At 43.9% G+C, this 27,562-nt stretch overlaps 1 protein-coding gene across 3 annotated transcripts; it reads right to left on the bottom strand.

The window, feature by feature from the left end:
• Nucleotides 1-1,204: 1,204 nt before the first annotated feature.
• On the bottom strand, nucleotides 1,205-22,470 carry sim1a (SIM bHLH transcription factor 1a). Of its 3 annotated transcripts, XR_008834041.1 has the most exons (12): nucleotides 21,695-22,470; nucleotides 16,801-16,880; nucleotides 15,502-15,591; nucleotides 15,292-15,400; nucleotides 15,111-15,196; nucleotides 14,200-14,402; nucleotides 13,952-14,067; nucleotides 12,579-12,726; nucleotides 6,965-7,130; nucleotides 5,371-5,776; nucleotides 2,494-3,399; nucleotides 1,205-2,340 (listed from the first exon to the last, which is right to left on the bottom strand). XR_008834041.1 is itself a non-coding variant. In XM_056433998.1 (11 exons), exons 1-11 carry the CDS (start codon nucleotides 21,867-21,869, stop codon nucleotides 2,696-2,698), a joined length of 2,283 nt encoding a protein of 760 aa, XP_056289973.1. In that variant the 5' UTR covers nucleotides 21,870-22,470; the 3' UTR covers nucleotides 1,205-2,695. The 3 variants fall into 3 exon arrangements, 2 of the variants coding, with proteins under 2 accessions (XP_056289973.1, XP_056289974.1); XM_056433998.1 differs by having other exon boundaries at nucleotides 1,205-3,399; XM_056433999.1 differs by having other exon boundaries at nucleotides 1,205-3,399; nucleotides 13,961-14,067.
• Between the last annotated feature and the right edge of the window lie 5,092 nt (nucleotides 22,471-27,562).

Here is a 27,562-nt window from a genome sequence, read left to right as displayed (position 1 = left end):
ATTTCCGTAGAAACATCCCACTGTACAATATGACACAAGTGTGCTTCTTTAAATTCACACATCACATACAAATCAAGTTTAAGTAGTTCTACGATTGTAAAATCATACAAATGCGTGAATATATTTGAGATGGGAATGGAGGAGCAAGCGTTTTCTTTTTTCCATAATAGCAGTGGGATATCTGCATCGCATTTATCCCAGCCTAACCCTTGGAGCGCTTCCAAGTCTGCCATTCTGTTGACACTGCTCCCCGCTTCCTTGCTGGTTTCTTAGCAACAGTGTATGTACCTAATGGGCAGAGTTACATCCGCCTGGTTAACAGTGAGTGAAACAACAAAAAACCCGTTGGAGAGGACAGAAGCTGCTGAAAGAAGAGCTTAAGTGAGGAATAACTACCAGGATGAAAGGCTTTTAGTACGGAGGTAAGAGGCGAGGCGGCAGCCGATGGGAGGGTCCAGCAGCAGAGCACACTGAGATGACTAAAGCAAACACTAAGCAGCCATCAGGCTGGAGAGAAGACTGGCCCCCATCTCTGACCTCCACACACTCACACATCTGCAGGCTTAATTGGAGATTTCCATCAACAGTCTTTATTTGCCAGTGTGCTCACAGCTGAAAGAAGAAAAAGATATTCAAAATCCATCAAATTGAATCATAACCAGACTAATGGAAAAGTCACACGGCTATTCTTTACCAAAATAATGCACGTGTGGATTTGTGCAAATAAATGTTATTATAAGACTTGAGTTTTCATCACGTGTCTATATAAATCGCTCGTGTAATAATAAACACATTCAAATGAATGTGTAAAAGAAAGAAAAAAACACCCGTATAAGAAATTTATAACATACTGTTTCCACAAGTGCCTCTTTGAATTTATCTTTATCTTTTACAAAGCACATGTGATATGATGATAAAATATTAAGTTTTTGGCTCGTGAATTTATTCTTTAGAATTTGTGGTCTTTAATTAAATGTTAAATATCCAACACCCACAATTATGTAAATAGGATTTCTCAAATGTGAGTACCTTTATGGAAATGAACCACTGATGGTTTCATACATGGTACATGGTAATGGTAAATAGACGGACATTTATAGAGCCCCTGTCCGACCACTCAAAGAGCTTTACACTCAATTCACCCATTCATACCGGAGGCTGGTTGGCCATTCAAAAAACAAACACAAAACCCATCTTTGCAAAACATTTTTTATTTTGTCCTCTTTTAGAATTGGCTTCAGTCAAAAACACACTCAATATACAAGCAGACTGGATTTGATTGCAGCTATATTTCAAAAATCATAGAGAAACATTTACTCAATAAATACAGTTTTCTGCCCATGTGGTGGAACTTTCTTTTCTCATCATATTTACAGAACACCATAAATAACTTCAAGAGATGGACCACATTTCAAGCTTTGATAAAAATGAAAGAAAAGAAAAAAATCCAAACTTGTATAAATATAGGGTCATCTGAGGACTCAGGAGGACGCGAAGAAAGAAAAAAACTCCAAGAGAAACCTTGAATCCTGTCGTACAAACATGCCCACGTAACAATAATTAACAGTTGCTTCAGGAATCCGTCATAATGAACACCATCAAGCTACCTCACCTGGCATTCCAATGGGTTCAATTGCATATGGTCTGTTCGTCTTCACTCAGAAATAATCACAGATATGACGGGGAAACAATAGAACATGTCACGTATATTCTGTCAATTCCTTGGATGAATATAAAATGCTGTCAAATGTATAACAGGCCTTTTATTGTCTTTCCAGTCAAATACTGTATCGGCTACCAAAGCAGCAGACTTCCCGTGTCCCCCCCATTAAAATATGTCCAACAAGCCATTTAGTATCCATGCTTCTCACTCTACAATCATATTCGTCATGTACCCGTGAAAGAGTCATCACTTTCTTTACTGCATTTACGTTAAGATACAGAGAAAAGTGAGAGAAAAGAAACGTCTAGAGAATGGCGTTGCATATTATTCTGTTGAGTTTAAAAGGCTTTACTTCGGGGCCGACCCGTGCTCCGCCTCACTGCAGAGTGAACCGACCCCGTCGGATCCCCTCCGTCAAAAAACAGGAGACCTCTCCACCAAAATCTCCATCTCTAATAGTGCAAAAGGTTATAAAACACTGGGACGGATGTGAGAGCACAGCTCCAGACGTTTTCTAACCAGACATGTTTCCCCCCCCCAGAGCTGTATCCATGATGACGGACTGGGACACAAAGGTTTTGCTGTACGATCCATTTTCTGTTTGCCTGACAGCTGCACCAGCAGTCGTGGACAGACGCCGGTCAGATATACAGCTGCCTCCTTGAGTATGTTTCCATCTGTGTGTTTGTATGTAATAATAAGAACAAATTCATTTTATTTCTACATCTTGGACTGTCCTCCCAGTTTCAGCTAGTGGTTTTTACCAGAACCACGAGCTGAAACTGGGAGGACAGTTACCACTGCTCTGATTCAGAGAAACTTGCTCTTACGTTCGTCTGCTGACGTCTGAGCAACATTTGGGGGGAAATTATAGCCACAGAGTTTCACGCCGACTACTAGTCAGCGTGAATTTTGGAGAAAGACATCGGTCTGATGGCAAAACCGGCTAACGGGATCCCGAAGAACCATGGCTTGGTGTCGTGACGGAGCTAACCAGCCGAGGCCGTGCGACCGCTTGCGTCGAGGTGACCGTTAGCTGCCGTTGCTGATAATGACGGAGGTGCCTTTGTGTCCGGGGGTCTGCTCTGCCGGCACGCGGAGGTGAGGGGTCACGTCGTAGTGGGCGGGGCCCGAGCTGGCGGAGGTGCAGTAGCCCCGCAGGCTCTCTGGTTCGTAGAGGTTCTCCAGAGCGTAGCCGGTCATGGAGTAGGCTTTATGCTTGTCCAGGTAGGGCCGCGGGTGGATGTGGGCGGGGTAGAGGGTCGGAGTCGGGGTGGGGGAATCCGAGCACGGACCCGGATGACCAAACGGGTGGTGCAACGGCAGAGAAAGGGGCGACAGGTCTGTGTGGAGGTAGTCTTTGGGCTTGTGGAGGCGCTCAGGGCCTGGACTGCTGAGCCTGGACAGGGGGGCGGGACTCGGAGCCGGGCTGATCACCTGACTTAAACCTCGACACGCCAGGGGCCCTTGAAGGTACTCGGGGGTGAAGCACGGTCCGGGGCCCTTGGGCAGCCCGTTGGCCGGCCCCAGCGTGCCACCCGGAGGGCCCTTGCGCAGCTGGAACCGACTTTCTTCCTCCTTGATCATCTGCTGCGTGGCCCGGATCAGAGTCTCGATCTTGCTGGTTTCCTGCGGGATACAGCGGTAGTGGTCCGCCTGGTACCGGTCCCCCGAGTCGCTGGCCGAGCCTCCATCGGGGGAGCTGACCACGCTGTCCTCGTCCCAGTGGCCCCGCCCTGCAAGGAAGACACGATGCAAACAGTCAGTGCACCTGGTACAAGTCTCAAGTCCAGTGCTGAGGGGTTGGGAGCTCCTGGACTTTGACTTCGGACGGTTCTGTCCAGACTTGTGGACACAACTTCCTGAGATGTTTCCATACCAAACGGTTATTGTGAGGATGCTCTCGACCCCCACCATGAAATTGCCTTGTAACGTCCCGTGATATGTTCATCTGTGCCGACTTTGATGAAAAGGAGATGGATTGCGATTGTCCACCTTTTGAATTTCCAGACTATTTATGACTAACGGTTTAAGGCCCCTGTGGCCATTACTACTTCTTGAACTGGGAACATACAAGGTTGTTGGCTGAACACCAGTCAAGCATAAATCACTTATGTACGCTTTTTCACGAGACGATGTCATCTGCAAACAGATGTATTAACAACTAAGCAGGAAACCACAGCCCAGACACCAGACAATGACACGTTGAATTTTTGAACAGTTCTGAAGCAAAAATAGTTTCATGAATACGTTTCATAACAGCCAAGTGGTTAACGTTGTGAAACGATACCCATGTACGAATGTAAGAACGTGACAACAGACCCTGATCTCAATGGAGCTGAGTTTATTTTCACGATTCATAACATATTTTAGATCTGCACTGCCTCAATTCTTGAATATCTTTACTCGACCGCGGCTTATTATTTATATTAGGGATGCACCGTTACCGATACTGAGCCCATAAGACTCAGACAGTTTATGAACCAATGCATTAAAAAAGGTTTACACACGATTGTAATTCCTGTTCATGTTTAAGACGTTGTCTCTCAAGTTGTTGGGGTTTGATTTCTAAAATAAATAGCAATTCATAAAATCTATATCAGCTATTAAGATAAAGATGCAAATTCCAATTAAGGGGAACATTAAATGATCAGCATCAGATGTTCAGTGCATCACCTTCTGGTTAATGTGGACCACTGGGCTGGTGGAGGTGGACTTGGACACCGTCTGATTACTGGAAGATCGCACGTTTGAGAGCATGGCGTCGTACTGCAGGGGCGTCGTTAGGCCTATTTTAGGACACATTATGTAGAACTAACATGCTACATATGTGTGTGCATTCTGGTTTGTATGTATCCCCCTTCAAATAACAAACCAATAGCCTATCATCACACTTAACAATATACTCCACGGGCACTAGGACCTTGGGGAGGCTGCTGTGCTGGCTTTCTCACTCTGCCAAGTCACGTCTCATCAAAGACAGCCAGGGTTACAGACAGGAGTTTAGCTCAAAGTAAATGATGCAGGGAGTGACCAATAAGTCCAGGTAGTTACAGAACGTGGCTCTATATATAATATATCGGGAGTTGGTAACGGGTGTTACCTGCTTACATTTAGGTTTACTCGAGGCAAATGAAAGGGAAACTTAGAAACTGTCTCCATAGAGCGAGAGTGGGAATAAGCAAATTCTAAACACAAGAAATAACGATCGAAATCTCTCTCGTCTTTGCATTAATATATATTATTATTATATTTTTTCCATTGAATTGTATATTTGACACTGAACTAGCTTTATCTCAGTGATAGTGTCCAAATGAGCATGAAATATCACTATGACCCTGAAATACAGTTTCTTGTGTTTTCATATACTGAATGCAAGAAAACTACAGAGCAAAATCACTTTCTGATTTCACCAATATATGAACTGTCTCTAACAATGGATATCCGGGCCCCCCCCCCCCAAAAATTGCATACATTACCCATCATACCACAAACCTTGGGGCTTAGCCCCCCTTTTCTTTGAATCCTACAAACGCCCCTGGTCTACTGTAATGAGAATATAGACCTTAGAAGAGGCCCGTTTAACCTCTGTACCAGGGGTCCTGGACATGAAGACTATAAGCTCAGAGTCCCGTCTAAAACTCTCACGTTAGCCGTGCATACGGCCGGGTCCCCACAGCGGACACAGTCCAGGTCTTAGTCCTCACCGTTGTAGCTGTGGACGGCCGTGCCGTGGGGCGCGCTGCCGTCACACCCCTCCTGGTTCTCCGAGGAGCTCTTGCTCAGCGGCAGCACTGACCCCGCGGTGCCCCACCACGTGTCCCTGCGAGGGGGAGGAGTTCCGAGATAATAGCGCCCCGCCTCACAGTGGCTCCGGTCGCAGCTCTGACCTTGGCCGTGTGCGTAGCCGTCGCCGCCGCCGCCGTTGTGATGGTTCTCTTCGGACAAGCCGTAGCAGAGCGCGCGGGGATCGGGGAGCTGCCTGTACACACAGGAGGCGTCCGGGCCCTCGCCTTGCTCCAGCAGCTGAGGGGAGGCCGAGTCGGTGAGGGGGCTGCTGCCCCACGGACTGTCCTGGTCGGACTCGGAGCGCTCCGTCTGGAAGCTGGGATACTGCCCAGGGAAATGTGTGCAGGGAGACAAGAACACGCATTACAGGAAGCCGACGTGAGCCACAGCTGAGACGCTCAACGGACTTCTGGGTGTTTGGAATCTTATCAACCTGAGGTCGAAACAAACCGAGCAGCTGTTTTCAGACCAAATTAATATGTGCAGAGTCATCCTACAACTCTGGAATGATTCCTTCTGGTCACATGACATCTATTGCTTCTGTCCATCCTGGAGAGGGATCCTCCTCTATTGCTCCCTTTTTCCCCAGTGAAAGTTTTTTTTCTACTTCTTGGGAGTTTTTCCTGACCTGATGTGAGGTCAAAGGTCAGGGATGTCGTATGTGTACAGACTGTAAAGCCCTCTGAGGCAAATTTGTGATATTGGGCTATATATAAACTGAATTGAATTGAACATCTTCCAAAATCAGCCACAAATATAAAAAAGGCAAATATGAGTCCAAGTATACTGGTCACTCCGTATACTTATTGGCTGTCAAAGGTTCCCAGCACAAGGTCCGGTCACATGACGTTTTTCTTCCACATCTTCATCACAAAGGAAACAATGTAAATTGGCTGAACGAGGTGTGAAGCAAAAAAAGAGACCTATGAAGCAACTGATGATGGTTGTCGTTTGGAAGAGAAAAGGACGATAAAGTGAAGTTATTACCCAGCATCCATCAGTTTACAGATGACTTCTGGGGTCTACTCTGATGGATCATACTCCATCATAGTAGTTGTGTGTCCATAGTTGTCCCTGTGAAATTCGGGGTTAATTCCCAACATCACGAGTGCTCATCAGATTCAGGGGTTGCTGTGGCAACAGAATCAGAAAGCTAGACGTCCCTCTTCAGAGCTTCATCCTCCAGTTCTTAGAACCTGTGATGTTTACAGGCCGTACGTTATGAACAGACCCTCCAGAACCGCCTCTACTGACTCCTTTCTTTGGAGCTCAGTCCCGCGAGCTCCTTCCAGATGGAAGACCACACTCTCTGGGGAGAAACCTCATTCTTTCAATCAGTCCACAAATCATACGTGTTCCCAGATCTCATCAGTGTTATCATAGCCGACAGAAAGCCAAGTCCTCTATACAGGTACCTCACCGGAGTATATGCTCTCTTCATACCTGACTGAGAAAGTGTGACTGCCGTTTTCAAACCCGATATGCCAGTCCGCTAAGACATCCCATCCTCACCTGGGTGTATGGCGAGAGCCTGGCTTTGGTCTTGGCCCGGGCGACTCTGCTCTTGGGGGTTCTGCAGTTCTCCGTAAGGCTTGCGGTGCTGCTGCCGCTGTAGGGGAAGGAGGCCTTGGACGTGGCCTGGTCCAGAGAAAGCTGCAGGCCTTTGTACTCCGTCTCCCTGAAGACACGAGCAGAAAGTCCATGCGGTGAATTCACAGTGCTATCATCTATGTTTTTTTTTTTGCATTTGCATGTCATGGATTGAATACACTCTATAATTCCAGCATGTCCCCTGGCCAGGCTGTTTATTAAGATAGATAGATAGATATATACTTTATTAATCCCCAAGGGGAAATTTGTCGTCACAGTAGCAGCACCAATAAACTAAATACAAGAATAAAAAATAAAATATAACATAAAAAACCAGGGATGAAAGATATAGAAGTATATAAAGTAAAATATCAAATAAAATATATATGTATGTATATATACAACATATATGCATACACAATACACAATACTAATGACAAATTAAAATAAATATTAAATATTAAATATAGAGTGCAAAATGCAAAGTGTGTGTAGTGTAAATTAAATATGTGTGTAGTGTAAATAAATGAAATGTGTGAAGTGCAGATCAACACAAAGAACACAAACAGCCCGTGTGTACCTGCGTGTTTGGTTTTTCTCTTGGTGCAGAAACATCTGTTTAGCAATTAGAGCCTCATCATGGTGCTGAGAGCTGTGTGTGTGTGTGTGTGTGTGTGTGTGTGTGTGTGTGTGTGTGTGTGTGTGTGTGTGTGTGTGTGTGTGTGTGTGTGTGTGTGTGTGTGTGTGTGTGTGTGTGCGCGCGCTGAGGGGGCTGTGGAACGGCTGTTGGGATGCTTGTTTTACCAGAAGGATTGCGGCAAGGCCTTCAACAAACACTCTGCGGAGGGAAAGCCGTCCAATCAAATACACGGGGAGATTAAAGGCTATGTCTGGCTGAAGCAGGCCCGGAGGAGAAGCCGGGACGTCTCGCCGCGGGGGAAAATGGGAATTTATTTATCGCTTAAGTGTTCTACAGATCTCACCGCGGACCGGCGCATCTAGTTTGAGAGCAGGAAACCTGGCCGGGGTTTAGCGGAGACAAACAGTGATCCGTCGTCCGCTCTGTCGCCGTCACAGCGTTGGCATCAGTTACATTCTGTCTAAAAATAGCACATTGACCACATGCTGCTCCTCTCACCATGATGTGGGCACAATTTGTCTTCAAATCACTTATGTGCACTTATTTTTCTTTTTTTTTACCAATTTAGGGTTTAAGTGTCTTGCTCACTGACACACACATGGAGGAGCAGAGGCGTGGGATCAGACCGTCGATCTCTACCACTGAGCCGCAGGAAATGAGGGAGATCCTATGACAAGGTTGCCCCCCCACACCACCACCACCGTCAGGGTCCGGGTCGTAGGCTAATGCAGCAGTGACCTACGGGGTGCATTGTGACGCCTCTGTTCCTCAACGTGGTGAAAGAGTAGCTGTACATTTATGCGTGAACGTGGAGAACGTCCTGTCAGCAGTTTTACCAAAGCGCTGCACTCAGCGTTTCTATGTGTCCTGGCCTTGTGCCCACACTTTTAGGATTCACTATGTTTACTAAAATTACCCGTGTGGACTATAGGCCTTACACTTGAATAAGAGGACAGGCTCATTGTTGACCTGTTACCGGTTGCTTCAACTAAAGATTGTTTCTCAAATATGTTTTTTAGAATGCATGGTTTGGCCGATTAAGCCAAGTTCTTCAAAATGTGTGTTTAGTCCCAGGACCAGTCCACTACCAAGACGCCTTCAGTCCAGCATCGCACTGGACAGACGGAGAACGTTCTGCTTATCTGTTTGAAAAATGGCAACTGATTGATGATCGGACACAGCTCTCGCCTATTGTGTATAAGGTGAAGGTTTCTTCCCTTTTTTCTCCCTGAAGGGTTATTTGGGAGTTTTTCCTGATCCGATGTGAGGTTTTGGGGCAGGGATGTCTATGTGTACAGATTGTAAAGCACTCCGAGACAAATTTGTAATTTGTGAAATTGGGCTATACAAATAAACTGAATTGAATTGAATAAGCGTGAGCATTGGTTAATACAGCCATTGATTGAGCACATGTGTGTGAGTGGATTATTTTTGATTGATTAAGCATTTGTTTCCCAACCTTTTAAACATAAAAATAACATGAACATTAGGAAGTGTGTGGCAAACTTTTAAAGGCCGGACGAGGTGACACGCTCGAGTATTCTGAGGAAAGCCAAAAAGCATCTTCTCCGGTTAATCATCTTTCATCGGATTGGCTCTGTGACCTCTTGAGGAGTCTCGATCCCAGGCCGAGCACCACGCGACTCCTCGTGGTGTCGCTCGGGTTTCTTCAGTGTTGGTACGCCGAGCAGCGCAGAGTGACGAGTCAGCGCCAGAATGGACAGGAAACCGCTCCGATTTAAAAACACACAGAGGAGCTGCACAAACCTCTGCTGCTAAATCACTGTCGGCTTTGTGGTGGCAGGTTATCGCAGCTGATCACACAGCGGGAGTTCACATGCAAGTGAAGTGGCCTCATCGTCAGCGCTGTTATCCACGGCTGTAAACACGCCGCAGCTACAGGGGCGGGGGGTCGAGTAGCTCCCGCCCACATCCAACCGCCTCCGTACGTGACCGCGCTCGACTCTGATATCAATGCGTAAAGCGCTCCTCGGAGAAAAAACTCTGCTGCATATCAAATCAGAGGCCGTGGTGCTGCTGTGCTCCTCCAGCAGCAGCAGACATCCAGAGTAGAATAATATGCATATAGCAGGATGAAAATGCACTCAACGGACCGGTGCTGTCGTCACGCAACACGGCCGTGAGCTCAATATGGACCCCAAATGACGACGATAATAATTGTTGTCCATAATCGCGCAGCCCTACCACGCAGGAAATCCTGAGCAGAGCGGAGGAGGAAATAAGGCGTGATTCTCAAGTCCACAGCCACATCGATTAAAAGGCCCGTGAACACCGAGCTGCTGTGGCTGTGATGTCAGAGTTGAGAGGGAATGCGCGTCGAGCTGCTCTCTGCTGCGGTCCGCGCCGCCTGATGGAGGCTTTTTATGGGCCTGCTTCATTCTCACGCTCACTGAACTAGAATGGGCACTCGGTAGAGCGCATACCTTCGCATATCACAAGATTGGGCATTGAATTATGAACATTTTGGCATTAGTTGCATGCCAATTGGATAAAAATTGACCATGCTATGGTAAAAAGAAGATTTTGACCTATCCATGACCTTGACCTTGACCTTTGACCCAATTGATCTCAAAATCTAATCAAATGGTCCCCAGATAATAACCAATCATCCCACCAAATTTCATGCGATTCGGTGAAAAACTTTTTTTGTTATGCGAGGAACACACATACAAATAAATAAATAAATACACGGCGATCAAAACATAACCTTCCACATTTTCAATACGAAGGTAAATATGCAAGTCAGGGGTAATGCAATAAAGGGACGACGGGCAGTTAACGGCATCCCTTCGCTCATTAATAAGAGCGGAATGATTAGAGTTGGATTTTATTGGAGAGGATTTGAAAAGCAGCAGCTTGTGATGAAGATTTGAGATTGTTTGCACACAAGCCCGGTCCCACATGCTTCAGCGCCAGCACACGTCGCACACAGTCACCGAGGGCTCAGACGTCGTGGCAGAACTGGCACCGAGTAAAGCGGTGAGAGTGTGGGTCTCCATCGAGAGGTAGATGGTGCGGGAGAGTTCTGGTTCTCCTGAAAGATTTCTTGATTCTTGTTGTTCTGAGTTTGTACTCGTGGTTGAAAACACTTATTGTAAAGGTGTGTTCACACAAAAAGCGAAACTATTTTTTCGCGACCGAATCCCATGAAAAGTCAGCGTACAGACGCTTGTGGCTGCGATAGACGCGATATTTTCCCGGGCGGCGCGTTTGGGGCGACGCGATGTGGGCGACGTGTTTTCAGCGGCGCAATTTTCACCCCGAATTGAAATATTTCAACTTTGAGGCGGTCATCTCGCAACTCGGGCCAATCAGTTCTTGAGTTCCGCTCTCGTAGCGCTGGAAGCGGAAGTCTTTCAGACGTGACAGTAACTTCATCGGTGAAAGTGACCGAGCTGAGTGAGCCTACGGGTGACGTCATGAACCCAAACACGAGGGCGTTAGTGTGTGGGACGTCCACGACAAATATAAAGCAGAACTAGTGGTTAGTTATTCTGGTGGATGAAGGAGATGATAACGGTCTTGACGGAGACGAGACACGGAGATAAGCCCCGCCCCTCACGGAGCGTCTCGACGCTCATGGTGAGAACACGGCGAACGGTCGAGCGAGTAAACTCACGCGTTTTGGGCGCCGCGAAAAATAGTTTTGCTTTTGGTGTGAACGCACCTTTAGTCGCTTTGGATTAAAAGTGTCAGCTAAAGAATGTAATTGAAAGACAGCAATCACACACGTCCCATTTCTGACTCACAACAATAAATAGTAAAAAAAAAAAAAGAACTTTCTTCATCGACAGATTCTACACACATGGCTTCCACAAACTCGTGTCATATTTCCAATTAACCTCCCGTTAATTGCTTCACAGCGACCGTTTGCGTGATTCTCTCGTACCGACAGTCATTATCTCGTCAAAGCACGCGCTGAGTGCCACGACGACTCTGTAACGCAGGACTCCATCACAAGCTCGTGCTATTCTGGTGATCAACAACAGAGATTCAACCTATAGTTTGTCGCGTCAACGACTTGCGCACGTGTCTCCAGCTTAGACACTCGGATCTGACAGGACTGGGATGTGTCTCTACGCTGCTGTCAGGTCCATCAGGAGTGGGCGTCTTCCAGACATCCGTCAGCTCTCTAAAGAACCTCGGGGTGCTTCCCTTGTCACTATTTCATCAAATAAGAGGTCACACGCTGGACATGTTTCGACTTTCATCTCATGGAATACACATCCATGCTGCTGCTGACATCACACACACATCCATGCCTTCACACTGTAAAACAGCAAGGCATCATGTTGCCTCCTACTGAAGACATCAGGACCCAGATTATATATATATTATATATATAGATATAGTTTCATTTATTATATACGGCTCAGTCATTTCGTGACATGGCTAAACTCTGCAGTTTAACACAGATGTCACTCAGACAGGAGGAAGTAGTACATTTATTGCGCAATAAGAAAAAGTTGAATCCACATCTGGTGCTCTTTCAAAATAAGAGCATTACCAGAAGTAGAAGCAATTCAGCAGCTTATCAATGGAGACGGAGATTGGTTAGATTTGTTTGTATGGATTACACATGTCATCAGTCATTCTCCCTATCTGAAAAAAGGGAGAACCTTAGAATTAAAAAGCTAAAACAGAGACACTGGGCTCAGAAAACTCCTCGGCTCTGATTGGCTGATTGTCTTCAGGTCCGGTGGACAGGAGTCAGAGGAACTATCTGTCTCCTGTTCTTCTGTCAGGATACAGTGACAAAAAAAAGGCTTATTTGACCTAAAGTTATGATACAGCTACTTTAGTGCCATTAGTTACCACGGCAACGGATGAAGAACACCTACGGTCAGGTTTTCACAAATAGGGACAGACACTCACGTGAGCACGTAGTTGACGCTGACGATGCAGTGAGGTCGGGATGAGCGGCTGTTGTGTACGATGGTTGCGTAGCTCTGGACCCACACCCAGCCCCCCGGCTTGGCCAAGAACCGGTAGTACTTGGTGGTGACCTGACCTTTGACCAGCACTGGAACAAGACAGCAAAGGGTTACCGATGGGAAAACAAACAAACATCACAGCGTTTACTAAATGACACAATGAACGTACAGCAGCCATAAAAACATCAAACATTACACGACCAATGGATTTTTTTAATGGCTTCTTCTTCTGTACAAGAACAGGTCAATTTTGCAATAATGTATGCGACCTAAATAACACATATGGTGTATACACTTGAAATGATAATCGCTTCCTCTTCCTCTTTCAGACAGTTCCTTTCGTATTCTTTAAACGCCAGAATGGATTAATAAATAGCTGCGCCTAGAATCTCAGGAATTAAGAGAATAACTTTTAGCGCGAGACGCTGGTCAAAGAGGATGAGACATGAAGGAATGGAATTATTTACTCTCAGATTAACTAAATGATTCATGAATGAACAGCGGCAGATCTTGGGGAAACCAATGAACCACTGCTTTCACACTCAAAACAGGCTTAACGGTGGTGTTCATTTATGCAAATTATCTTGATGAGCAAAACATGGAACTGTCATGAATGTATGTTTCCCACAGAGATTATTTTCTATAAAAATGAATCATAATTGTTGTTAAGGGAACCAGTGACATGCTAACTTCTGGGTTGGCCTTCAGAAACACTACATCCCTGCAGCTGACCATGTGTGTGTGTATATACACTACCATTCAAAAGTTTGGGGTCATCCAGACAATTTTGTGTCTTCCATGAAAACTCACTTTTATTTATCAAATGAATAGAAAATATAGTCAAGACATTGACAAGGTTAGAAATAATGATTAATATTTGAAGTATTAATTTTGTTCTTCAAACTTCAAGCTCAAAGGAAGGCCAGTTGTATAGCTTTATATCACCAGCATAACTGTTTTCAGCTGTGCTAACATAATTGCACAAGGGTTTTCTAATCAGACATTAGTCTTCTAAGGCGATTAGCAAACGAGTGATCGTTGCTGTAAATGGGCCTCTATACACCTCTGGAGATATTTCATTAGAAACCAGACACTTCCACCTTGAATATTAATTTACCACATTAACAATGTATAGAGTGTATTTTTGATTAATTTAATGTTATCTTTATTGAAAAAACAGTGCTTTTCTTTGAAAAATAAAGACATTTCTAAGTGACCCCAAACTTTTGAAAGGTAGTGTATATGTGTGTGTTTATGTGTGTGTGTGTGTGTGTGTGTGTGTGTAGAGAGATTTTGTAGTAAGGTAAAACAAACCTAACTCACACAAGTGATGAGCACATCTCAGATGGAAGGAGTCACAGCTGTGGACGTGATGATAGAGGGTCTTCTCGATGAGGTCCTGAGGCTCGTAGCCCGTTAGCTCTGCAACCCTGAGCAACACACACACACACACACACACATTCACAGGGTTCATTAAGCCTTCCCCACTTTTACACACGCACACCCGCAAAATCCACACGGGAACCGCTCAGAGCTGCAGATTGCCATCACGCGGAACGTACCGCGAGTCCAGGAAGATGAGCTTCATGTCCAGGCTGGCTCTGAACATGAACATGTTGCTGTGCAGTTTGATCTCCGTGACGGCGGCGCTGGGCGGCAGCGAGTGGCCGACGGCCACCAGCCCCACGTTCTGGTAGCAGCCGTCGAACGGCGACATGTCCAGGCTGTACTGACGGATCTTCAGGTAGCCGCTGCAGTGGATCACCTGGACCGAGAGGACGCGGAAAGAATAGACAGGAATCAGGACGTGTTGACTGCTGCCCTTTAGAGTTTGATCCGCCGTGATTGACGAATCATTAGTAAGCATGAATAATGACCACAAGTAAAAAAATAAAAATTTAAAAAGAAGGAAAAAGTGTGTTCCTGTTCTGTTCTTACTTCCTAACAACAAGTTCTCATCCCTCATTTTACTTGGGGAGGAAATAAGTTCTGGGTTGTTTGAGGGAAGTATGTCCCTCTGAACCAAACACACTCCACACACACACACAGTGTTGTGTACCCAGATCATACACTGCATCGTGTTTAGTGCGTCTGTGCACTGTGATGCCAATGTCTCACATGGACTCGTCTAAACACACATAAATATATATATAAATATATATATATATATATATATATAATAATACATTTCTAAAGTATATATATATAATAATAATAATAATCCATTTCTAAAGTATATATATATATATAATAATTATAATAATAATATTAATAATACATTTCTAAAGAATATATATATAAAGAAATGTATATATATATATATATCACATGAATTACGACTAATTCCAGAAGAATTTACTATATGGATTCAGAGTTTGACTTTGAATAATGTTGTGATAATAACAAACATATACACAAATGTACAATAATAGTCTAAACACATTGAAAGAAGACAGCAGCAGGGCCCTCCCACCTTGTAGCCTCCACAGGTGAGGCCGGCGTTCCTTTTGGCGAGGACACATTTCATCCTCAGAAAGAAGGAGCGCTCCATCTCGTACTCTGCGGAGAGTTCAGAAAGCTGCACGTTAGTTCTGCTGCGTGGCGCTCCGCCGCGTCACATGGAAGGACAAGCGCGCCGGGCTTCCTCCGCTCACCGTGGACGAAGTGCGAGTGGTAGGGCTGGTGCGCTGTGAGGACGGCCGTCATCTCATCGTGGTCTGCCGGGTGGATGTAATCATAAATGCTGTTTCCCGTCAGCTCGACCTGTTGGAATGGACATTCACGTCAGAACCGTGACTCAGAGGGGGTGGCCAGCGCCCCCCCCCCCTCCCAGAGGAGACTGCAGAGACTTCCGTCCCACCAACCTGCGACAGGCCCAAGTGGACCGATGCTGTTTCGGAGATGTACATTATTTTGCCGTCCGGAGCGACGACGAAGATGAAGCCGTCCAAAGTCTGAAATAAACGGAGAATATTCAATGTGATCAATTTCAACCAAAGGCAGAAAATAATGAGCCTGTCGTGAGAAAAAATCAATGTTATTGTGTCGAGTCCATTTCCACAAACATGAACCGAGCTGTCGTATTGTTAGGATGACACGTCATTAATCTGGATTAAGTGTGCAGAGCTGCCGTCACAGCAGAGCGACTGTTGAAAGGATTTGAAGACCCAAAATGAACAGCGTCATGTCGCTGTGTTCCCCTCCAGCTCACACATCAGCCCTGAGAACACCCCACCTGCTCACGGTTATTACGACGATACTATTATCAGCATTTATAACATGAACGGATTGCCTGCTTACATGTAGCTCCGTTTGACTTCTTTCTATGAATGTTCGGCTCTAAGCCCGGTAGCCCTGCGGCCATGTGGCCCTGCAGCCATGGAGCCATGGAGCCATGTAGCCCTGTGGCCTTGTAGTCCTGCAGCCCTGTAGCCCTGTAGCCCTGTAGCCCTGTGGCCCTGCAGCCATGGAGCCCTGCAGCCATGTAGTCCTACAGCCCTGTAGCCCTGTAGCCCTGCAGCCCTGTAGCCCTGCAGCCATGGAGCCCTGCGGCCATGGAGCCCTGTGGCCTTGTAGTCCTGCAGCCCTGCAGCTCTGCGGCCCTGCGGCCCTGTGGCCCTGCAGCCCTGTGGCCCTGTGGCCCTGCGGCCCTGTGGCCCTGCAGCCCTGTGGCCCTGCTCCATTGCGTTGCTGCTGATGTAAGAGCGGCTTTAGGACAGACGGAGGCTGTGTGCGTGACTAGGAATGTAATCAGCTCATTTCACTCTTAAAGCACGAGAATGAAGGCAGCAGGAGGTGGACAGCACTAAATCCCCCCCCCCACACACACACACACACACACTGCTGCATGGCATGCAGGGTAAAAAAAAAGGCAATATATATTTATTTATTTTTACCTTGAAGACCATTGTTTAAGGTATATAGCTATTTATGCACCCATAAAGTAAGACTATACGTAAAATATTAAACAATATAAATGTATTGTATGAGTAGATTTTTACAGAGCTCAGCCTTAAATATTTTGTTCTCACGCTTTATTCTAATAAGCATGTTAAAGTCTCCTTGCTGCGTCTCAGTCACTTGAAAAGCTCAAAGCCCACATATTTATTTCAGTTGTTTTGAAAGTGTGAGAATTTGAAATGACAACTACCACGAAGAAGCACCTGTAAGATGTGGGCACCGAGTTCCTGGTTGACTCCATCCAAAGAGGTCCGGCTCACATGACCCCAGGACTCCCCGAGGCCTGGCAAACAAATCACACACACACACACACACACACACACAGAGAAAAGGAGAGTGTTACAAGATACACTAAATGTCATAGTTTACAAAGACAGCTGAGAGAAAACAAGCAGGAGAGGGTTTAATTCTACAGTTTAGCCTGTGTGTCTGCGATAATAACATAAATAGATGAATAAGTAGTCATTTTATTGCAGGGACATTATCACTACAACTGATGAGGCATTAATTACAGCAAAACAAATACGGGTGATCATGTCTATGGTTTTACAGAGTGAGGCAATGTAATTCCTGTATTTTTCAGCACAGCGTGATCGAATAAGACTTAACACAAATAAACCTGCATCATGTGATCAGAAGAATAACTAGTGGGTAGACAATAACAATAATATACAGATGAGCAGTTTTTTTACATCAACTTATTAAACTAAATTCTACATAATCACTATCATTCAATATTTAACTATATTGTTTACAACATACAAAAACAATTGACCTCTATATAATATTTGTGTTAATGTTACTGGTGCTAGAAAAATATAATATGTACATATAAATAATAATAATAAACACTAATTAAATAAATAAACAATGTATTATTATCTGTATGTATTTATATCCCGTCTTTATTTGTCCAGCTTTGTTTAGCTTGTTCTTGGATGTGAGTTCCACGGTGGATCTCTTGTCCCGTGGTTATAAAGCCTTTCTGTAACTAATTTGTTTGTTTGTGTTTTATTCACATGCGGAACCCACGTGGGTATATTGATAATTGATGAGCTGTTTGGTCGACATTGGGACTGTAAATCATTACCATAACATGATGAACTCATTGTTATATAACACATAAAGACCCTTAACAACAGTCTTGGAAATAACGCATCAGATGGCGCGAGGCGCGGAAAGCCCCCGCGCACGTGAACGCACGGAGCCGCATTAAAATGCAAATTGCGCGGCGTGCCCGGCCCACAGCGGGCCGCCGCCTCGCGCCGCCGCCTCGCGCCGCGCGCAGAGCAGAGACTCAACCAGATGACCCCGGCAAAGAGAGAGAGAGAAACCAGCGGCGGCGTCCTCTTCCGAGAGGATACGAGGCCGAAATATAAAGACAGCTGCGAGGACCCGCTGTTAATAACGAGTTAGTGACGTCATCACCCGGTAATGCTTACATTAGTCCTCACAGGACCCCGCAGCAATTACAACAGGCCACATCATTTGTTTTATTATGTACAATACATATAATATTAATAATCATAATTATTATTATTATGCATTTTTATTATATATGTAATAATAATAATACATTTTTATTATTATACACATATACGAAAAATTTGTATTAGTATGTATTGCTAGTAAACACATCATCATCATAATAATAATTAGTATTATTATTAATACAATAATTGTTGTGATTTTGTCGCAACGAAAAGAAAACGGGTCAATAATAATAAGTAAAGTTCACGATCGCCTCTGATCAATAAACACATAGAAATATGTTCAATTCTATTCTATTTCATTTTTATAGCCAACAATCAGAGATTTTAACTGTCCCCAGAAAAACGTCTTTAACGGGGAGAAAACGGGAAGAGGCTCATTTCATCAGGATGGCCTGACGTGTAATAGATGCCATGTGTGCGGAATGAATAACACATTATCACATTAATTACATGTGTATTATTAGAATAGATACAAATCACTTTAATATGGAGGTTATTTTCCAGCAATTCCATTGGTTCAAAAAGCAGCTCAAACGAAAGAAAGTGAAACGCATTTAGCAGCAAATAGCGCGCAGGCACAAGAGACGCGCGCGCAGGTAATGAACGCTACTCCAAATAATATAGCGAGTCAGCTATGTGCTGCTATGATGTCCACGTTTATTAATTATAATAGAGTCTCGTTGCAGACGGGGATCAGAGTGAGTCCGGGAGAGGTAGACCAGTATGCGCACTGGCGCAGGAACGAACGGCGCACTGATTATTGGTTTCTTAGTATTTGATTTTAAACCTACATAATAAAAACACAACATGTTATTCACTAATTATTTTCGTTACTCCATATTGGATGTAATTTACAAACAAGTCTATACCTCGAATGCTTTTTATTATTATTATTTTTATTATTATTATTATTATTATTATGTTGTTGTTGTTTTTAATGCATTTTCTTATTATTATTGACATTATTATTGTTGTAATTATTTAGAATTATTAGTAGTGCGTGTCCGATAATTAACTCTTAAAACAGTGATGTGTATTCGTGACCATGCACATTGCGGCCACAGTGAGGACAGTAAATTCAGTTAAATAAACACATTATTAAACTGAAAGTAAATTCACTTAGTGTTATGCACACACACATACAATACATCCTAAATTATAATAAATACATTGATGAAATCAATCACAACTTGAGAGCATAATGTGGTGTTGCACAATTAATTCAACACTAATCCGTTGAAGTCAGCTCCACTGGGTTTGAATCCTGGAAATAACCTCGATGATTAAAATGCTGTGTTGTTGTGAAACATAATGTTAATAATAATAATAATAATAATAATAATCATAATGTTGCTGAGAGTAGCAGCAGCATTCGTGTTTATTGAAAATAAGTTGTTTTTTTACAGTCACAGTGACGTCAACATTTCTAACATAACTCAGCCAATCAGAACCGAGCAAACCAACCAAAAAGCTCTCAGTGGAATATTAAAGTAGCCGATGAGCCGTTTCCATAGAGGTGCAGCTTCAACACACATGCATGATGGCCAGGACCCGAAGTCCACATGCAGGGGAACATTGAGCCGGTTCATGGTGCTTCAGGTGTGTGTTTGTGATGTTTGTCCCATTGAAGGAGACGAACACACACGATCGGCTCCAATGCGACTATAGGGCTCCAGATATTTATGGTGTGGGGTGTCATGTAACTTAACCCATGATGGACAACATGGCTGAGGTCAAAGGTCACACTATAGTGACCACTCTGTGTGGACCACTGCGTGTCATAAATTACTCTGCCCCACTTCCCCCCCCAAAAGAAGTCCCTTGGTATGCTCCAAATTAAGAACACATTTAGCTATTCTTCTCCCCTATTATCCAAAACAACTGCAGCCCTCTCAGATGGGCTTCTTCACTCCCAAGTTATCACATGTGGCTCCGAGGTGGAGAGTGAGTGTGTGTGAGTGTGTGTGTGAGTGTGTATGTGTGTGTGAGGGGGCGGGGACGGCTGGTCTTTATACATGCAGCAGGGTAAAAACATGCTGTCTGAGATGCATGGATTGCCCCTTCAATTATTCAGAGAGCGTGTTGCCACATGTGTGAAGCAGCAGATAGACACACACACACACACACACACACACACACACACACACACACACACACACACACACACACACACACACACACACACACACACACACACACAAAGACAGACGCACACACACAGACAGACACACAGACACATACATCTTCCTGTCAAGCTGTAAAACAATGATGAGAACACTTTATGCAAAGCACATATATGTCTCTGGACTAGAAGCATCGCGGCTCCTCTTTGTAAATGTGTCTCGGAGGGAAGAAGATGCCAAAGAGTGGACTGTCATGTCCTGAGCAAATATTATCAAATTGATTTCAAGCTGATCAAATTAGAATGTAATTCATATAACTGGCTCTCTACCTGCCTCACAGCTATTTCACATGTAGTTATATGTTTTTATAGTGGAGATTTAAGAGAAGAAAGCATCCAACAAATATTATAAAACTAAGCGTAAAAAACAGGAGATCAATTTGCTCATACTTTATTTCCTGTGTTGCACTATGGACAGTGAGTGTGGTATAATAATGATAATAAGCTCCCTGCCAGTGTGTTTCCTTTGTGTGCTCTCTGTCCGCTTTACAAGGAGCTCCATATGTGGAGGGATCACACGTGCACACACTAATATCCACGGCTCTGCTGCAGTCACGCAGGATGGAGACTCATCTCAGCTAATCTGCTGGCAGGGCCCCCGCCAGTGGCCCCGAAGAGAAGCTCGGGGACACGGACGGACGGGCCGAGGGACACAGGAGAAGGCTGACTCCACGTCTCATTTACTCGCTGACATTAGGGAGAGTATCAGGAGACACATACTGCTGAGACTCCAAGGAGAGATGTGTAATATTACGCAATCAGGACAGATGTGATGTCACCTATTGAGGCTGTAAAATACATTATAAAAGATGTATTTCTTAATTATATTTAGAATAACTCGAATTTAGGTACAGAGTCCGTCTCATATTTATGAAGAGATAATCTGCATGCTTTTTTTGTTTAATACGTCAGCTAGACATTTGAAATGAGGTCAACCCGATTTTTTTTAAATTTAAAATGACGAGAAAAGAAACCTGTAAAGTTACAAATGACGAGCTAAATTACATTTAGCGACTTATCATAAATGACAAGGAAAGATAACATGTATTACTAAAACTGTACTATTACAAATAAATAGAGAATAAGAAAAAACATGCACCAATAAAAATAAAAATATATATTGTACTATTACTATACAGTCTACTATAAATAAACCAACGGTACATCATGGGGCTTAAAAAAGACGATATCAACCTTATAGTCACAAGATTAGCAACTTATTTTCAGTGGTGTGTTGTATCGACAAATATATATATAACATGTGATATTGTTGTATTTACTATTGAGTTGTTCTATTCGTATATGTTCTTGTACTTGTTAATATATATTTATTTTATTTTGATACAGGCCGAATGTTTCTTGTTTAGTTATTTATTCTTATTGAATGATTTGTTCCCCCTTTCGTTAAAGCACGAATCTCACCTTCAGGAAACACGACCCTCATCTTCAGGTAGCTCGTGGTCAGCCGGATGATCGACGCCTTATCCAGCTGGGAGGTGATGGCGGACGGAAGCGGCAACAGTTTGGCCAGTTCGTAAAACTCACTGTTCTCCTTCTCCCGCCGGGTGCGGGCGGCGTTCTTCGACTTCTCCTTCATGGCGGCCTCTCTGCTCGTCCGCTGTCGGTCACTCGGTGTCCAGGTGTCTCATAGCCTTGGAGCGGAGACGCCTCCGCGAGCGGAACGAGAGCTTCGACCTAAAATCCACAGCTGCCGGTGCCTGAACACGCTCCCATAATTCCAGGTGTTCCGGCGGCTTTTTTCTTTGCGTCGAGCGGGACGCGGCTAATTCCTGGATTTCTGAGGCTTTACAGCGGCGCTGTGGTCAGCCCGTTGGGGGGACTCGCCGCACACTTGGACCCCATCATACCTGGCGCTTAAAGGGACAGCGGAGGCGCTGGGGTCAATGGGCCCTGCGGGGTGACACGTGACACTTTATATGGTTGAAGCGTCCTCTATCAAACAGCACACTAAGTCGCTACATAATACATAAACGAAAGTAATAATGACACTTGTTTGAATCTCTCTCCACACATGGAGTGGATGTGCTTTTGTAAGGCACCATTTAACTACATGCTCCGCTTACCTCCGCGTAGAGAGCCGGCACTTCGCTAAACTGACGCCCGTTTTACTTCAGAGTGTCCCGGCAGAATGTCCAAAAGGCCCGGCATACCCTCCATCCTATGTGGGGCTCTGGATAGCAGAGCCTCCAGAGCCTCCCTAGTGCTGCGGGCTCGAAGGCCCGCCCACTGCAGGCAACTCTGCTCCTATTGGACGATTGGATAGCCTATCGCCCTCTTTATTGGTTACTCCATGTAATGACGCCCTTCAGGAGGAACGGGGATTGGCTGGTGAACATATTCACCTCTGGCACAAACTGGATTGAACAAATCCCCAAGAATCCGTTTTCACTCGAAGCACATCTCCTTAAAAAATATATGTATTTTGAAGGATTTATAGGCTATCAACAAAAAGTATATATTTGCTCTAGTGGGCGTTTAAAGGGCTTTCACAACCTGTGAGAATTATATTTCACTTGGGACACACTGGCGTGCCGAGAATGACTTCATTCAATTTCACATTTTAAACAGTTGATATTACCGCTTCTCACATCCAATAAAACCGGGGCGTCGAATTTCCGGATGTAAACGGGAGATAAGGGGGGGGGGGGGGGTAATACTCGGGGCAGACATGTCGATTTAACCAGCAGATCGAAACCATTCCCCACAAGGTGAGCGGGCCTGCTCAGCGGCGCTGCAGGTGCTGCTGTGTTATTCGTGTATTTATTTATGACTTATTTATGACGCAAACTCTGGCACTAAAGCGCGCGCTCTATAGGCCTGACATCAAAGTGGAACTTGTTTTCAAGCGCGTTGTGAATGAAAAGTCAAATGCAGAGTTTATTGTCTTAGATGTTGTTCATTTAACCAGTTTAGGTTAGAAAATGATTGAATTAATATAAAAAATACATATGTATATATACATATATACACATATATATATACACACACACACATATATATACACTATATATTACAAATGTGATCATTGTAATTATGAATGCATTTAAATGATTTACCATGTCGCTGTGAGTGTTAAATAGTTGTCATGCTGTTGTAAATCAAGCTTACATTCTGGCTGCCGTCCTTGTCCGACCCTTGAAGTGCAGGATGAAGATGACTATAAGATGACTATATGATGACAAGATGATATGACTAAAGAGGACTATAATATGAATATATATGACTATGATAAGATTACTATTACTATAAGATTACTATAACATGACTATATGATGCAGATGAATAAGATGCTTGACTATATGATGACTATATGATGACAAGATGATATGACTATAAGAGGACTATAGCCTATGAGATATGATAAGATGACTATACTATAACATGACTATATGATGAAGATGAATGACTATGAGATATGATAAGAGGACTATGACTACATGATGACTTTAAGATGATTATAAGATGACTATGATAACTATATGATGACTTTAAGATGACCATGATGACTCTATGATGATGGCAGAGCGGGCACACTTGGACATGACTCTCCGGTCTCGGTCGGGTGATGGGATCCAGCCTGCGGTGAGGAAATCATCCGGTTGCAGCAGGCGCACGGATCGGTTTAACCTCTGCTTCACTCCACATGTCGGACTGGTGATTAGACCGCGACGGTGGAACACGTGACGGGCCAAGAGAGTCCTTATGGTGACGTGTCCGTGCAGTCCGGGACGACCAGTAGTCCAGATCCCGGATGTCAAACGGTGTTAAAGATCTGGACTCTCACGGAACCCGAACTCTATACCACGAGATCCAGGACCAACCAGATGTGTGAGAGGAGCCAGTGGAGCCAATTCTTTAGAATTCTAATCCTTAAAACAAGCAGGAAGTCCCGTTTAGACCACATCATATATCTGATATTACAGATAATAATGATCATGACTGTTTTATACACTCTTATTATTATTCCAGGTTCTCAGAGTTGTCAATTTGACCTTTCCCCTGATCAACAGTTTGGAATTCAGGCTTCTGATTGGACGAAACATATGTAATGATTTCACCTTGCAGGATATTGTGATTTTCTTTTTTAATACTGTTTTTTATTAACCCTAATAATGGTCAGAGTAATCCTAAATTAAATCATCAGTGCAGCCCTGTTAGTAACACTTTATAACATGTAGCATATATAGGCACAATATGAAAAGACATATTCATGGCCTCAATATGAAGGCTAATGAGCAGGGCTGTGTTTTCTTGTGTTTCAGCAAGGGGGCGTGCTTTGTTTAGATCTGATAGGAATTACATTTCTTAAGAGCAGATTCTCGTCCTGGAAGACTCAATCCAGCAGGAATCTCTGATTTACCTCTGGAAAAACACTTCTGGGAACAAAAAACAAGAAAAAACACAAACACCAACATTTCACAATTAATTAAGTCCACAGTTCTGCTTTTATCTCCCGACAACATGGTCGACATAGAAATCCCCTGGCCACACTGCCACTTCATAATGCGGCCACCAGCTTAAAACGGTCCAACTTTACACTTATTTTGTCGATGATATAACCCAGAATATTCCCTTAAAATCCAACATTTGTCCAATGTGTTTGTTATCATAGCGTATCGACTCCTCCTTCGGCCATTACACCTCCAAAGCCTCCAGAACCAGTACAGCTGTCCTAAATTGTTCTGCTATAGTTGGATCTTTGGAATCTTCTGGTTCTCCGAACCCTTGTTCCAGCTCCCAGAGAAGACAGGGACTCCGCTCTCCTTTGTTATTGACTGAACAGTAAACTCACTGGTTTCTGTGAGTGGCAACACCAGATCTTGGATTAGAGCCCCCCCCCCCCCCCGCCTTAAAGTAGACCAGATGTTAACAGGCCAAACCAAAGTTCTGATCGTAGACGTGGTGTTTTTTTTAACCCATGCGGTATAGAACAAGTCTAATCAAGTGTAAAGATGGTCAATACCAACACTAACTATCATTAACTGTTGAATTTGGGAATCTGGATAACTTTACAAAAATGTGTAAAACAATTTAAAGAACCTTGAATGAACTTTTAAAGTTGACGCGGTTGTTTCTCCCAGCTGAATCCCTGTAACACCGGTGTGGCCTTCAGGTGTTGGTGTTGTCGGTAACTTCCTGTGCTTTTCTTAATATGACAAGACAAAATGTCTGCTGTGGAAAAACGACTATATGAAACAATGTGACCCTTATGTGTGCTCATATGCTGCAATCCATCGGACCCGAGTAAAAGAACAAAGCAGCCTCCGGCCTGGGCTATGGACCGGATCACAGCCCACAGCAGAACCACGGAGGCTCTCTTTTCTACTCAACACGTTCTCCTTCCTCCTCGTCCAAAGCTGCCGCCAACATTACCCACAATGCACCTCCATCGCTGACAGTTTGGTTGCTCTTTCAGCTCGTTCAGCTCTCTGCTGTTTCAGTGAAAACAAACTGGAAGTCTCGTTTGGACTGCACCATATCATATCTGATATTTCAGATAATGTACAAAATATCATGACTGTTTTGCATTATTACACTGCTATTGTTCTTCCGGGTGTCAATATGAGCTTTCCCATGATACTAGATTCAACATTTTGGGATTCTATGACTTCTGATTGGATGAAAGACATTTAGTGCGGCCTTGTCAGAAATGTTTTTTGTAATATTTATTTTTATTTTTACAGATGCCAAAACAACAATGACATTCCAGCAGGCCACCGTGACCTTCGACCTATAAACTTGGATCCCCCAAATTCAAATCAGTGTATCCTAAAGTCCAAGTGGATGTTCGTGCCAAATGTGAAGAAGGATTCTGGGTCGTGGACCGATGGCCAATCAGTGTGGAGGAATACATTTAAAAAAAACAGCGAACATCTGAGGAGTGCCACCCCCAAAGATCACGTTTCTCTACGACCTCAGTGTCCGACCACAGCTTTTCAGCCGGGGACACTTGATTAACACGGTGCGTTTTTTTCTCAGGAGGAGGAGATTTATGTGACAACACAGATGTGCCAGTTTAGTGATGCCGAGTGAAGCCCTGCAGCGGGAAGAAGCATGTTTCACACACGTGTACCGGAATCCACTGGGGCAGATTAAAGGAACGGTTTCTCCCACTGAAGCCACATTCTACTTCTCAATGAAGACTCGATACACGCTCCTTCTGTATGAATTCACATCTCATCAATGCACATTATAAACTGTGCTTCTTCTCCAGAGTCCATTGTTAAGCTACAGGTGATATGCATATCACCACATGCTCCCCGTCTCATCAATATCCAGCCCTCACTATTTTCTCGCAGTCTCACTCCCAGGACGTCAAACAGTCACTTTTAGTGTCTTCTTGTCTTTTAGCGCTAAAGCAATGGACATATATTTATTTACTTGGACATAGGCGTCCTCTGAGGGCGAGGGGGACGGACAACCCGGGACTTTCACTCAGCAGACCGGCGTCTGTGTCCCGTGTGAAACAGAATCAACGAGTGATGTCAGTGGCTTATTTTAGATTTCAGGCGTAATTATCTTCAGTCAAACGATGGTGTTGTTTGTAACCCTAACAAAGTACTTTTTTCAGGATCAGTTTAAAACCCCAGTGGACGCACAGACAGGTTAACTGTCTGTCTGCATATGGCGAATATATATATATATATATATATATATATAACAATATATATATAATGTATATATATAAATATTTATTTATATAAATATGTATACATTTATATATAAATATAACAATATATATAATGTATATATATAAATATTTATTTATATAAATATTTATACATTTATATATATATAAATATAAATTTATATATTATATATATATACATACATACATACATATGTATATACACACACAAATAAATAAATATATCGTGCCAACTTGTGTATTTTTTGCCAGATACATGTCTTTAAAGTGTGATGCTTCTCCTCCTCAGCCAATGAAAGGGTAACACGTGACTTGTCTGCAGAAGCCCGTTTCATCTGGCAGCGTATGAAACCTTCAGTGGCAGAATCTGGGTAACGAGTGTTTTTCATATAGCCGGCCAATGACTGGCTGGGTGCAAACGTTTGGTTTCATGCCTTTCATTCCTCATGAAGCAGACAGAAGACAGAGATCCGGGAGGCGGTCGTGATGTTGCCGGGTAGAAACCATTCAGCCTTTAGACGTGATCGGATGACACGTTGGTTCATCTGAAGCACGGCGAGGCCTTCAGGCTCACTCAGACGTGCGTGTGTTTCACAGGATCCTCAGATACTGGAGACTGG

The sequence above is a fragment of the Pseudoliparis swirei genome, chromosome 16 (genome assembly GCF_029220125.1).
Source record: "Pseudoliparis swirei isolate HS2019 ecotype Mariana Trench chromosome 16, NWPU_hadal_v1, whole genome shotgun sequence".
Lineage (NCBI taxonomy): Eukaryota > Metazoa > Chordata > Actinopteri > Perciformes > Liparidae > Pseudoliparis > Pseudoliparis swirei.
The sequence above is the reverse complement of the archived record's forward strand: the minus strand, read 5'-3'. Positions and strand labels throughout refer to the sequence as shown.